The following is a 14230-nucleotide window of genomic DNA, read 5'->3' as shown; positions in this document are numbered from 1 at the left end:
TCAAACCATGAATTTTCAGTTTGTTCAGCTTTAAATGATTCATTTTATATATTGAGTTTCATAGTGAATTAACGTTAGCATGAAATTTTGTGATTTAGAAAAATTAGGCACTGATACTCGATAAAATTTTTACATGAATTCTTTATTTTAATAAAATGATATATTATCTCCACATAATTTTCATAATAAAAAAAATCTAGTGCTTAGTATATTAAATTATATATTATCTCCAAATAATTTTTACTAAGCACTATATTTTGAATAGAATATATTAGAAAAAAATAAAAAAATAAATTGTTAAATAGGGATATATGAGTGTAATATTTGGAATAAGCAAAAACTAAAACGTTTGAGTTAAGAGGATTTTCCAAATATAATTGCTTTCCAACTCGGAAACTCCAAATAATCTCAAATATTTTTTTTTAAAAAGAAAAAAATTGTCCACCGTTGGATTTTCATCATCTTCTATTGCACATGTGACTCGTATATAAACGGTTCCTTGCGTTGAACGGACGCCACAAAATCTTCACGAAACTTTTGGCGACAAACGCACGCAGGATTTTACAGAGAAAAAGGAGAGAAGCATGGCGGCGGCAGTGAGCGCGTGGGCTAAACCCGGTGGCTGGGCCTTGGATTCCCAGGAGAACGAGGCGGAGCTCCTCCAGCAGCACAATAAAGGAGCCGATACGGCGGATTTTCCTTCCCTTGCCACCGCCGCGTCCACGAAGACCAAAAAGAAGAAACCCCAGGCCCTTTCCCTTCAAGAATTTGCCACATACGGTTCTGCTAAACCGGCGCAATCCGAGGCTCCCAAGGGGTTGACCCCAGATGAACTCCTGTTGCTCCCAACGGGTCCGCGTGAGCGTTCTGCGGAAGAGCTCGAGCGGAACAAGCTTGGGGGTGGATTCAGATCTTATGGCTACAGGGATGAGCAGCCGCGGCGACAGGGAAGCTTCAATCGGGATAATAGCCGTGAATATGAGCCATCTAGGGCTGACGAGAGTGATAGTTGGGCGGCCGGAAAGAAGTCATCTTTGAATAATGGATTCGAGAGGAAGGAAAGGGGTGGTTTTTTCACGGATTCGTTGTCTAGAGCGGATGATTCCGATAACTGGGGGGCAAACAAGAGTTTTGTTCCATCGGAGGCGAGGAGGTATGAGAAAAGAGGAAGCTTTGGATCAGATTCGGGCAATTGGGGCGAGGGAAGGAAGGCTGGCGGAGCATTCGACAGTTTGCGGGAAAGAAGAGGGGTTTCTGAATCGAATGGTGTCGATTCCGAGACATGGGGCCGCAAACGAGAGGAGGAGAGTATTGGTGGTGGTGGTGGTGGTGGTAGACCGAGGCTGAATTTGAAGCCTAGAACGCTACCAATTGATGACGGGCAGAAGGGTTCTGAGATTAAGAGTGATGCAAAACCCAAGGGGAATAATCCCTTCGGAGAGGCGAGGCCGAGGGAGGAGGTGTTAAAGGATTTGGGACAGGATGTGAAGGCAATTGAGGAGAAGCTCGAATCGACGAAGATCAAGGTCGATGCAGTTGCAGCTGACGATGATAGGAAGAAGGGCTTCTGGAGTGGAAAGGGAAGAGAGCCTGCTTGGAGGAAGCCAGAGGCTGTTGATTCTCGACCAGAAAGGTTGGTGGTACTTTGGTCTTGAATTTACTTTTACTTTATTTTATTATTATTACGAATTTGCTTCAATTTTGAATAGTATTAAGATGGTGGAATTGATTCTTTTATATTCTTTTGGGATGTTGATTAACAGCTTGATTGAAACTGTTTAATAGTCAAAATTTTAAATTTCAGTTGGCTGATAGAAAGCATTTGCTGTGTTTTGATATGTTGACCCATCGATTCTGCGAATGATGGGGGCTTTGGTCATGTTAAAGTTGATTTACAGACTTGTTTAAGTTTTCTTGGTTATGGTTGGTGTTCCATTATGTTTAGTGCTAGTGTGTGTGGCCTCCTTTTGGCACCAGCATTTGTACCACGGCATAGCAGACGTACGAGGAAGCAATGAGAGCTCATTAGTTTCCTTCCCCACTTATACTTCCTCTTAAACTTATCTGGCATGTTCCGAACTCCGTTGTCTTCAAAATTTTATTGTCTTAGGCTCTTAGCTTTTGTATTGCTAGTTAGTGGTTCCATTTCTATTGTTTGTATCTGTATTCTCATAGCATAATATGTCTTCTCCATTTCATCCTGAATTGGCCATCCCCCCCAACCCTAACCCGCACTGATGTTGCTTATCGGTTAACAGACAACAATCTCATAACTCAATGAATGAAGTTGCTCTCAACTAGCAATTATGGTTTGATTAAAGTTACCACGAGCTAATGAAATGAAGGAGCCAATCACTGGTGAAATGTCATAATTGCATATTGTCTTTTTTTATTGATCTAATTGGTGTTTTAGTGCTGGATTTTCTTTGATTCTTGTTGTCCTCATGTTTGGATGATTCCGAAAGACTTCAAAAATAAGTTGTCCTCGTCCATATGCCAAGAAAATCATAGCTGGCTTGGGAATGGACATCATTGATTTTCGATGAACATAGGAGATTTTTGTGATATTATCTTGAACTTCGTACGCATATAATCTACCTTAAATATGTGCACTGACATTAGAACCATTTATGTAGAAATGAAGAATCTGCAAATGGAGCTGTTGAAAAATCTGAAAACGAACATGCTGAAGGAGATGATACTCGGATGCACTGAGCCAGCGGGCTTGACGCTTGAAGAAAACGACCGAATACGGCATACTATTTGAATCACAGAGCTTTTTTATTATACAATTTTTCGGTGTTTATCGTTGGATGTAATTGCAAGACATGGCATGAGATCAATTTTGGTTAGAGACGAGTAGATCTTTCTGTGTGTTTTAATTTTTATCGTTCTTTACACTGTTTAAATTTGATCTGCTTCTGTTTCAGTTGTGTTCTTTATTGATTTTGAGTTTGGCTGATGTATGTTATTCAGATCTCAAAACTAATTGTAAATGTAATTTTCCACCCATGATACTTGAGTTTCGCCCCTGAAATTGTTGCTGGTTATGAGTCTTACGACATTACGAGTCATTAATACTGCTATAAAAATTATTGTTAGGAGGAAAACTATGTAGCTTCTGGATTATGAGATGAGTAAAAACTTGCAATAATAAATCGTCTGCTATTAATAAAGTAATTTAAGAAATTTAGTACAATGGATGATCTCTTGGTCTAAGGCCAAAAATGATTCGTCCCGACTCAAGAAATTATGGGTTAGAGTTCCACATATTCGAGTTGTTTGATTGTATAATAATTAGATAAAAATCCTTCCACCCCATTGTATAAATTCATAACTATTTTGCACTCAAGGATTCATAAATCTGTTTTGAAGAAAAGAAAAATAGCTACCCAAGTGACCAATGTTTCTTACTGCAAAATCTTTGAGACTATGTTCTGGCAAATGACACATAGTTTGGTTTTGAGTTCCAACATCGCAGGCATGCAAAGAGCCTAACATATGGCTGCTTAATGTGTTAAATCCTAAAGCCACCCACTATTTTATTCAATCACTAAATTTCGACAACAAAAAAATCGAAATTAGTCGGCAGACACAAGGAAATGGTCAGGCGGTTCTTGTTCTTTCAATTTGACTTGTTTTTTTTTAAAGTTTTGGGGGCAATTAAATCATTGGGGAAGACAAAAAGAGTAACAATAATGGTATACAACAAATACTCGGATACAAGTGCAACAAATTTTGTACATAACTCTCTAAAAATGTAAGTTCCAAGTTAAACCTTCCAAAATACACTTCTTCAGTCTCACTAAATCTCGAGTTCGCGCCTATATATACATGAGCAGCTGATCTAAGTAAGAGAAGTTAACTAGTCTAGGAACGCAATGAAAATAACGAAACATCAATCCCCTCTATCATTGCTCACCTTAGTTTCTTTCATTCTATCAGGATGTTTGAATTCACACACCAATGCATTCGTTGCTGCAATTTCTATAAGGGAAGCCACAGTTCAAGATATTCAGACAGCTTTCATGCACAACCAGCTCACTTCTAGACAACTTGTCACGTTCTACCTCGACGAAATTGAGAAGCTGAATCCCCTTCTTAAAGGGGTTATTGAGGTGAACCCTGATGCACTTTACTTTGCAGACAAGGCTGATCAAGAAAGGCAGGCCAAGAAGCTCGGTTGGCGTAATGTGCTGCACGGTGTTCCTATCTTACTAAAAGATAATATCGGAACCAAGGATAGGCTTAACACGACTGCGGGATCGTTTGCATTGCTTGGATCTGTCGTTCCTCAAGATGCAGGGGTGGTGAAGAAGCTGAGGAAAGCGGGAGCTATCGTTCTCGGGAAGGCTAGTTTGAGTGAATGGGCTAAATTTCGATCCTTAACTGCCCCCAATGGTTGGAGTGCCAGAGGTGGGCAAGGAAAGGTATGTTTTTGTTCTTATATTCTTTTCTGTGCCATACCCCCGACCCTCAATCCATGTATATAATTTCTAAGATTGGTTGTGCTGCAGTTTCTTACACAGCCTTATGTTGCCCAAAAACTTGATTTGAACTTGTGTTTTTCTACAAGTGCTGCAGTTTCTTACACAGCCTTATGTTGCCCAAAAACTTGATTTGAACTTGTGTTTTTCACCTTGTAGAATCCTTATGTTCTGTCTGCTGATCCTTGTGGTTCGAGTAGCGGATCAGCGATATCTGTGGCAGCTAACATGGTGGCAGTATCATTGGGAAGCGAAACAGATGGTTCCATCATCTGCCCATCTGGTGCAAATGCAGTAGTAGGCATCAAACCAACAGTTGGTCTCACAAGTCGAGCCGGGGTGGTTCCAGTTAGTCCAAGACAGGATACTATAGGGTAGTTGGTGTTATCTTTTCAGTCTCATTCTATTCAAACAGATGAATCATTTCGTTTCCTTAAATTAACCGAGAGAATGCATATCTGCTTTGTGTTGGATCAATAGGCCTCTCTGCAGGACAGTATCAGATGCAGTTCATGTTCTTGATGCCATTGTTGGGTTCGATTATAACGATGCTGAAGCTACCCGAGCAGCATCAAAATACATTCCAATCGGTGGTTACACTCAATTTCTCAAGGCCAATGGATTACAAGGAAAGAGACTGGGGATAGTGAGGAATCCCTTCTTTCAGTTCACTGATAATCTCGTCGCGCAGACTTTTGAGAGACATTTTGAAACATTAAGGTCCATATGCAGGCACCATTCTTGTATCTTTGATTTATAAACGTCACATAATCTTGTCAAAGTTTGATAAACATAATTTCCACGAAAATTTTCAGGAAGGAAGGTGCAATCTTGGTGGATAATCTAGAAATATCCAATATCAACACAATATTAAACTTCACTGCAAGTGGTGAAGCAACTGCTCTTCTAGCAGAATTCAAGATCGCTTTGGATTCTTACCTCAAAATGCTCGTATCTTCCCCCGTTCGATCCTTGGCAGACGTCATAGCCTTCAATCAGCAATTCTCTGAACTGGTATCTATGCATGCTTAAATGGCCAACACATACAGAACAAAAGGCAAGCGTACATAAAATTGGTACTAAAAAAGGTCTATATCGATATTGTCTTGCAGGAAATGATCAAAGAATTTGGCCAGGACATCTTTTTGGCAGCCGAAGCCACAAATGGGATTGGTGATGTGGAGAAGAAAGCAATACTGAACTTAGAATATCTTACGAAAAACGGGTTCGAAAAATTGATGGTTGAGCATAATCTTGATGCACTGGTGACTGCGGAACCTGGTGTTGCTAGTGTGCTTGCAATTGGAGGGTTTCCAGGCATAAGTGTTCCTGCTGCATATGACAGCAAAGGGGTGCCTATTGGCATATGCTTTGGTGGGTTAAAAGGTTTTGAGCCCAAGTTAATCGAAATCGCTTATGGATTTGAGCAAGCAACAAAGATCAGGAAGCCTCCAACGTTTTTATCTTAGTTAACAGTTTTATTTGATGACCTTTGCTAAGTTCTATATCAAGAAATTCACAAATCTGTATTTTGGGAAAACTTGGAAATCTCAAGAATCGCATATACATTACAAATGAAGGAGATGCGTGAAATACTATTTTTTTATCCTATGTATGACTGCATTCAAAACCATCGGAAGAGCTGAGAAATATTCGAAGCAACGAGGTTATTATAACCAAACAATTGAGCCAATGGCGAAGGTGTCAAGTTTAGGACGAGATATGAGGTTCTCCAAACTAAGCAAACAAACAAACAATTGACATGTCAAGCTCGAGCTCTAGGCCAGTAGAGTGCTACCCCAGTATTTCTACCCCTAATTGTGTTCATATTATGCCTGAGATTATTATAAAAACATTATACGAAAATTTACGAGAAACTGGCGAGGGGATAACTACCCCTGTTGGCATCTAACAAGCAAGTAATACTTGTTATTTTCCTATTTGACTCGGTTATTTTTATCTTCTTGGGATGGTTACATAACGGAGGAAGACAAATCAAGTAGCAGAATACAACAAATACTTGCATACAACAAATTTTCTCTGTCATTCTCTGAGTTCTCTCGCATATATATATATATCAGAGCAATATGAAGAATTCAACTCCAAAAACATGATGAAGCATCACTCTCTATCACCACTCACCTTTATTTCTTTCATTTTGTTAGGATGTTTTAATCCATACACTACTCCACTTGTTGCTGCTATTTCTATAAGTGAAGCCACGGTTCAAGATTTGCAGGCAGCTTTCAAGCAAAACCAGCTGACTTCTAGACAACTTGTTACATTCTACCTCGACGAAATTGAGAAGCTCAATCCCATTCTGAAAGGGGTTATTGAAATGAACCCTGATGCACTTTACCTGGCAGATGAGGCTGATCGGGAAAGGCAGGCCGAGAAGCCCGGTTCCTGCTCAAAGATAATATCGGGACCAAGGATAGGCTTAACACCACCGCGGGGTCGTTTGCATTGCTTGGATCCGTCGTGCCTCAAGATGCAGGCGTGGTTAAGAAATTGAGAGAAGCCGGAGCTATAGTTCTCGGGAAGGCTAGTTTGAGTGAATGGGCTTACTTTCGATCCTTACATGCCCCTAATGGTTGGAGTGCCAGAGGTGGACAAGGAAAGGTATATATATTCTGTTCCAACATTCTTCTTTGCATGTCCTCACAAGAATCTTATAGTAAGACAATGTACACTTTTCTTACAATCTAGCAGAAACGTACGATGGGAAGCTATGGTTTTTTTACCTTGCAGAATCCTTTATAATCTGTCTGCTAATCCTTGTGGTTCGAGTAGCGGGTCAGCAATCTCCGTGGCAGCTAACATGGTGGCAGTATCGTCGGGAACAGAGACCGATGGCTCCATTATCTGTCCCTCTGGCTTGAATGCTGTAGTAGGCATCAAACCAACAGTTGGTCTCACAAGTCGAGCCGGGGTAGTTCCTATTAGTCCAAGACAAGATACTATAGGGTACTTGGTACTTTGTGTTACATTTTCTATCTCATTCTATTAACTTAAGAGTGTTTACCAGCTTTATATCGGACCGATAGGCCTATTTGCAGGACAGTATCAGATGCAGTTCATGTTCTTGATGCTATTGTGGGGTTCGATTATAACGACGCTGAAGCGACTGGAGCAGCAGTGGGATACATTACAGCTGGTGGTTACACGCAATTTCTCGATTCCAATGGACTACAAGGAAAGAGACTGGGGATAGTGAGGGATCCTTTTTTTCATGTTCAAGGATAATCTCGTCGAGGAGACGTTTGAGAGACATTTCCAAACATTAAGGTTCACATTCAAGCACCATTCTTGCATATAAAACTTATGAAGTTTACATAATTTTATCAAAGTTTATTTGTGTGACATAATTTTCATGAAACTTATCTATTATCTATATCTATCTATATCTATAATCTATAATCTATAATCTATAACCTATATAAAAAAGTGAATAAAAGGGCAAAGTTTCACTATTGTGAATTTGCAACTTTGCCCTTTTATTCAATCTCATATATACTCCAAAAATATATGCACAAGAGTATGACAGTAAATATGTACACACACTTCATCTATAGGCAAAGTTTTACCATTGTGAATTTGCAACTTTGCCCTTTTATTCAATCTCATATATACTCCAAAAATATATGCACAAGGATATGACAGTAAATATGTACACACACTTTATCTATATTACATTACAGGGATATAAAAGTAAATATATATCATCATTAATTAGTTATTAATATAATATGGGCCACAAATTAAATTAAATACATGAATTTAAATACACATGAAGTATGAGCCACCCTTTCATAAAACCCACTCAAAGAAAAGTCATTGACCGTTTAAGAATTGCTAAATAGATCCAAATTAAATACATGAGCAGAAAACCCACTCCAAGAGAAGCCGATGGAACATTTCAGAAGTTTACCGATTACCGTTTCAAAATTTTTTTCCTAAATAGATCGAAATTACCCACTCAATCCCTACAACGTTCGACAAAAAATACCGACAAAAAATACCCACTGAAAGGAGAAGAAACCAACGAAACAATTAAAAGAAACAAAGGAAAAAAGAAGTGGCCGTGGTTGCACCGCTTGTGGCTTCTCAATGGGTTGAAAACCATCAAATTTCTATACAAAAAGGTTTGTGTACGGTTTTTTGCTCCAAAACACAGGCCCATATGCTCTTTGGATTCAATATATTGTTTATGTTCTTGGTGTTTGGTGTCATTGTCGATTTAGCATTTAATTAAAAACAATTGCCTTTTTTGCTTCCTTGGTTATTGTTATCTTCCTTACCTATGTGTTTTTGTATTTGTTAACATCTGTGGATTATGCATCGTCAAGATTCCAATACTTTGAAAATTGAACTAAAGGAAAAAAATTGGCCAATTTGTCTTCCATTTTATCTTTTGTTCCAAATAGTAAGGAGCGTTGAAAACCGAACAGGGTAACATGTAATTTAATTAAAATTTGGCTGCCAAAAACAAAAAATATCTAATTCATTCAATAAAGTAAGATGAAACTGCAGCGGCGTAATAAGGTTTATACATCCATTGAGAGATGGAAATTTGGAAATGGTGAGGGCCCGTTCCTGATTAGTATTTAATGATCATGCAATCAGGATTAATTAATGTAAATAGAGAAAACGAGTTAAAATTTTGCTTTCAGGCCTACCGAAAATTCGGCATGACCTCCCCGTAAATCAGACATACTAGGAAAAATCAAAAACTCAAACAACAATACAATACTCGAAAATAGTGTCCAATTCGACAACACACAAACCTACAGCCGCACTGGCCAGGACTAAACACATGCAAGCCGGCAAGGCTAAACACGTCAACAAGCAAATTCCAACGTTGCAAAAATATCAATACAGATACACGGGGCATCTCTCCGGCAAATAAAAGACTCCAATAATAATATATAATAACTGGGAACTCACAACGACTCAATACCCTCCCTGGGCTCCACTGGCAGATGTACCACCAGAGGCAACAGAACCACCTGTATTACCTGCCATGGCAATAACAACAAAACCACAGCAGTCCCGAGGGACAGGGGTCAAACCCCAGTACGAAGATCAAATAAATTACAGCAAAATAAATGATATGTAAAACAACTAATGCAATGCAAGTGAATGGTACCAAGGAACATCGGATATCAAAATCTGGATCCAAAGAACAATAGCTAATCTGTGGCCACCTGTGCTAGGGGGACAGTTTCAAACACTGCGCGGCCCTGCATCAGTACGCGTCAAGGGGGACAGTCTGCAGAACTGCGCGGCCCTTACGCTAGTATCCGAGGTGAGAGTCAAAACACCCTCTGATATCTAAACAACTCATTAAATAGTGGATAAAAATCTCAGGAATAAGAGAATAATGGCTCAATATGAATGCAATGCATAATTCATAACAATCCTCATATAAACATATAAACAAGCCAATACCTCAAATAGCAATTAGACATTTTACATATCCTCATAAAGGCTGTAAGATAGCGATCAATCCGTACCTTAATTGCCAAATAATTACCAGAGTAATTCTTACAACCTTGGTGCAATCCTAATTACTCCAAACCTGAGTCAATTACCATTCCATCAATCCTAACATATACTTTAACTTCCAAACAATTCAAATATTCGATTCTAGGGTTGAAAATACCCAAATTAATATTCTAAAAAATTCCGATAAATTCCCAAAAATACCAGAACTATTATATATTAATTTTAAGGTATTCCAAGACCCAAACATTCAATAATTCAACACCATAATTCGAAAATCCCAAATATACACATACTGAATTTTTGAAATAAATTCCAAAAAAATAGGAAATTCGATCTATACCTCCAATCGGATCAAATATAGCACCTACAACCAACAAATAATCATATCAATTATTTGGATTCAAATTCAACCAAAAATTTTCAAATTCAAACCCTAACTCGAAATATACCTCAAGACTTCGAATTAAAGGTCTAAACGACTGGAATAATACTCCTCCTAACCACGGCGGCGATCGGCGGTAGCAGAGGCGGCGAACGGCAGAGTCGATCGGAAATTGGGTTTTCAAAAAGTGTAAGAAAAGCTTACAAAATTGGTATCAAAAGAAAGCTCTCGTCGCGAGGATTCCGGAACTACGCTCGGAATAATTTTTGGAGCAACGACGGAGGAGATATCGCCGGTCAAAGGCAACGAAAATGAAAAGAAAAGAAGAAGGAAGAATGAGCAGGGGAATCGGTCGAGGGAGAGAGATGAGAGGAGAGAGAAATGATTTTATGCGTGTATGTATATCCATGTGTGTATTTCTTTAATTGAGTCCAAAAATTGACCCGTTTAAATTAATTTCAACTCCTGTGTGCCATAAAATTTAAATATGTATTTTAATACCGTCTATACACCGATATTTTCTAATACATATTTTTAACACACAATTTAATTATCTGGCTTAATTATTTTAATTCACCACTTTAAAATAATTATTATCAAATTTAGCCAAATAATAAGGTAATTAGCATCGGGTCCTTACAATTCTCCCCCACTAAAAGAAGATTTCGTCCTCGAAATCGAACACACACATAATACAACATACAATGTGGTTTAAACAACTACTACTGATAATACATAGGATAATCAGAGTACATGGAAAAATTAACTGTATTCTCAAACAAGTGAGGCCATTCTTTATGCATCTTTGCCTCGATTTCCTATGTAGCCTCTTCTGTCCCATGTCTACTCCACTGAACCATAACCAAAGGAATGGTCTTGTTCCGGAGTTGCTTCTCTCTACGATCAAGAATCTTCACTGGGTACTCGGCATAGCTAAGGAAACTATCCAACTCTACCTCATCGGCCCTCAAGATATGAGATGGATCTGGCTCATACTTCCGCAACATCGACACATGAAACACATCATGTATCGCAGACAAACTCTGCGGCAAGTCCAAACGATAAGCCAAAATACCAATCTTCTCAACAATCACATACGGACCAATATAACGAGGAGCTAGCTTCCCTTTACGCCCAAATCTCATAGTACCACGAAACGGTGAAACTTTCAGAAAAACATAATCACCAACCTAAAATTCTAAAGGTCTACGCCTCTTGTTTGCATAACTAGCTTGGCGATCTTGGGCTGCTTTCATTCTTTTACTGATCAAGAAAACCTTGTCCTTCATCTCCTGAACGAATTCAGGCATAGCCAATCGCCGTTCTCCTACTTCTTCCCAGCAAGTTGGAGATCTGCACTTTCTTCCATACAAGGCTTCAAAAGGAGCCATTCCAATCGAAGTATGGAAACTGTTATTGTAGGAGAATTCAACCAAAGATAACGATTCTTGCCAACTGCCACTGAAATCCATCACCACAGCTCTCAACATGTCTTTCAACGTTTGGATGGTTGTCTCTGACTGACCATCTGTCTGTGGGTGATAGGCAGTGCTCATCGCTAACTTTGAACCCAAGGCTGATTGAAGACTAGCCCAAAATTTAGAAGTAAATCTTGGATCACGATCAGATACTATGGTTACTGGCACACCATGCAATCTCACCACATTATCAATGTACAACTTAGCCATTTTCTTATAAGGGCAAGTACGATCATATGGAATAAAATGGGCTGATTTCGACAATCTATCAACAATCACCCAAATAGCATCACAACCATGAACAGATCGAGGTAGGTGTGCCACGAAATCCATAGCAATGTGCTCCCAATTCCACTGTGGCACTTCCAGACTGTGTAACATACCACCAGGTCTCATCCTCTCAGCTTTAACCTGTTGGCAAGTCAAGCATCTTGCTACAAAGTCTGAAATTTCCGTTTTCATACCTTCCCACCAAAACTGTGATCGCAAGGCATGATACATCTTTCTATTCCCTGGGTGAACACTGTGTCGACTACAATGTGCTTCTCGCAAGATAGTTTCTTTCAAGTCTATCAAATTTGGAACCACAAGTCTTCCTTTAAAACGCAAAATTCCATCTGAAGTGACATCAAACTTATCTGACTGTCCTGTTTGAGACAATTCTTTCAAATTCTGAATATAAGGATCAGTCCTTTGCGCTGTTTTGATGTCAGAAACTATCTGTGGTTCAACTTGAATAGATGAAACTAAAAAGTAGTCACCACTAGGTTGGTAAGTCCAACCTGAAGTCCCCAAGTGCTCATGGACTTTAGAGATTGTAAGAGATGTTAACATTGCATTCTGAACTTTTTGGCTAAGAGCATCTGCAACTAGATTCATCTTACCGGGTTGATACTGAATATCACAATCAAAGTCCTTAAGTAATTCTATCCAACGACGTTTTCTCATGTTCAGATCAGATTGTGTGAAAATATACTTAAGACTTTTGTGATCAGAATATATCACAAACTGTTCTCCGTACAGATAATGACGCCATATTTTCAATGCAAATACAATGGCACCCAACTCTAAATCATGAACTGGATATCGAGTTTCATGAGGCTTCAACTGACGTGATGCATAAGCAATAACTCGCTCATGCTGCATCAAAACACCTCCAAGTCCATTTAGAAAAGCATCTGTACAGACGACAAACCCACCTGAGCCCGAAGGTAAAGCTAAAACAGGGGCTGTGGTTAACTTTTCTTTCAAAGTCTAAAAACTAGTTTCACACTCTCTAGTCCAAACAAAACGTCGATCTTTCTGTGTCAGTTGTGTCATAGGCTTCGCTATTTTAGAAAATCCTTCGATAAATCGCCTATAATATCCAGCCAATCCCAAGAAACTACGAATCTCAGAAACATTCCTGGGTGTTGTCCAATTAAAGACATCATCAATCTTACTGGGATCAACAGACACTCCTTGAGCTGATATTACATGTCCCAAAAATACAACTCTGTTTAACCAGAACTCACACTTTGAAAACTTGGCGTACAGCTGTGCAATTCTGAGAGTTTGAAGAACTAGCCTCAAATGATCTCGATGCTCCTTCAACGATTTTGAATAGATCAGAATGTCATCAATGAAAACGATAACAAATCTGTCTATAAACTCTCGAAATATACGGTTCATCAGATCCATAAAAACCGCTGGAGCATTCGTTAACCCAAATGACATGACGAGGAATTTATAATGACCATATCGTGTCCGAAATACTGTCTTTGGAATATCTTCTTCACGGACTCGAAGCTGATGGTAACCAGAACGAAGATCAATTTTTGAGTACACAGACGTACCTTGCAACTGATCAAACAGATCGTCAATGCGTGGTAATGGGTATTTATTTTTCACTGTGATCTGATTTAACTGACGGTAATCAATGCACATCCTCATCGATCCATCTTTCTTTTTCACTGTGAACAGTATTCTTTAAACGAAAAATATTCATTTGAATAAAATATGCTAAATCATAAATATCACTACTCCATGGCTCTGATACCATTCTGGATCTTGAAACATGAGAATCATGGGAAGGTTCGAACAGGTTCGAACAGATTAGGAATTATTATTTTAAACTTTTTTACAAAAAATTTATATATAAGGAGTTTACCGAGACTAATTAAGTAGATCAAGATTCAAAACAAATACCCACAATGCTCTAAAAGCCATTCAAGGCAAACACGAGCTGAAGGGTAGTACATGAATCTGATCTACTTAATATTAACCTCGAACCTTATAAAAATTTTTTAACCTCCTCTTAGATTCCCATAATATCTTAAACCATTACAATACCATGGTCATTTCGTAGGATAATTATGATCTAGCAAAGAGAATTT

At 38.7% G+C, this 14230-nt stretch overlaps 2 protein-coding genes, 1 long non-coding RNA gene and 1 pseudogene across 4 annotated transcripts; 3 read left to right on the top strand and 1 right to left on the bottom strand.

The window, feature by feature from the left end:
• The first annotated feature begins 524 nt into the window (after nt 1–524).
• Nucleotides 525–2942, top strand: LOC140886827 (eukaryotic translation initiation factor 4B3-like). Its single transcript, XM_073293698.1, has 2 exons — nt 525–1633; nt 2637–2942. The coding sequence occupies exons 1-2, from the start codon at nt 585–587 to the stop codon at nt 2713–2715; spliced, it is 1128 nt and encodes a 375-aa protein (XP_073149799.1). The 5' UTR covers nt 525–584; the 3' UTR covers nt 2716–2942.
• Nucleotides 2943–3881: 939 nt separating this feature from the next.
• Nucleotides 3882–5956, top strand: LOC140886826 (probable amidase At4g34880). Its single transcript, XM_073293697.1, has 5 exons — nt 3882–4430; nt 4647–4861; nt 4968–5207; nt 5303–5501; nt 5600–5956. Exons 1-5 carry the CDS (start codon nt 3882–3884, stop codon nt 5954–5956), a joined length of 1560 nt encoding a protein of 519 aa, XP_073149798.1.
• Nucleotides 5957–6101: 145 nt separating this feature from the next.
• Nucleotides 6102–14230, top strand: part of LOC140888544 (probable amidase At4g34880) — a 51257-nt pseudogene continuing 43128 nt past the window's right edge.
• Nucleotides 9216–10774, bottom strand: LOC140891604 (uncharacterized). Of its 2 annotated transcripts, XR_012152579.1 has the most exons (4): nt 10445–10774; nt 10336–10359; nt 9637–10068; nt 9216–9505 (listed from the first exon to the last, which is right to left on the bottom strand). It is a non-coding gene; the product is annotated as an uncharacterized lncRNA (long non-coding RNA). The 2 variants fall into 2 exon arrangements; XR_012152578.1 differs by having other exon boundaries at nt 9216–10068.

Source organism: Henckelia pumila, chromosome 3 (assembly GCF_033568475.1).
Source record: "Henckelia pumila isolate YLH828 chromosome 3, ASM3356847v2, whole genome shotgun sequence".
In the NCBI taxonomy this organism is placed as follows: domain Eukaryota; kingdom Viridiplantae; phylum Streptophyta; class Magnoliopsida; order Lamiales; family Gesneriaceae; genus Henckelia; species Henckelia pumila.
This window is presented reverse-complemented; position numbering and strand designations above follow the sequence as displayed.

What these genes read in the sequence shown, in the direction of transcription:
- LOC140886826 (XM_073293697.1), top strand. Translation starts at nt 3,882, where the DNA reads ATGAAAATAACGAAACATCAATCCCCTCTATCATTGCTCACCTTAGTT. An exon ending in CCAGAGGTGGGCAAGGAAAG is followed by an intron (nt 4,431 to 4,646) that starts GTATGTTTTTGT and finishes TTCACCTTGTAG; the next exon opens with AATCCTTATGTTCTGTCTGC. An exon ending in AGACATTTTGAAACATTAAG is followed by an intron (nt 5,208 to 5,302) that starts GTCCATATGCAG and finishes GAAAATTTTCAG; the next exon opens with GAAGGAAGGTGCAATCTTGG.
- LOC140886827 (XM_073293698.1), top strand. Translation starts at nt 585, where the DNA reads ATGGCGGCGGCAGTGAGCGCGTGGGCTAAACCCGGTGGCTGGGCCTTG. An exon ending in GTTGATTCTCGACCAGAAAG is followed by an intron (nt 1,634 to 2,636) that starts GTTGGTGGTACT and finishes CCATTTATGTAG; the next exon opens with AAATGAAGAATCTGCAAATG.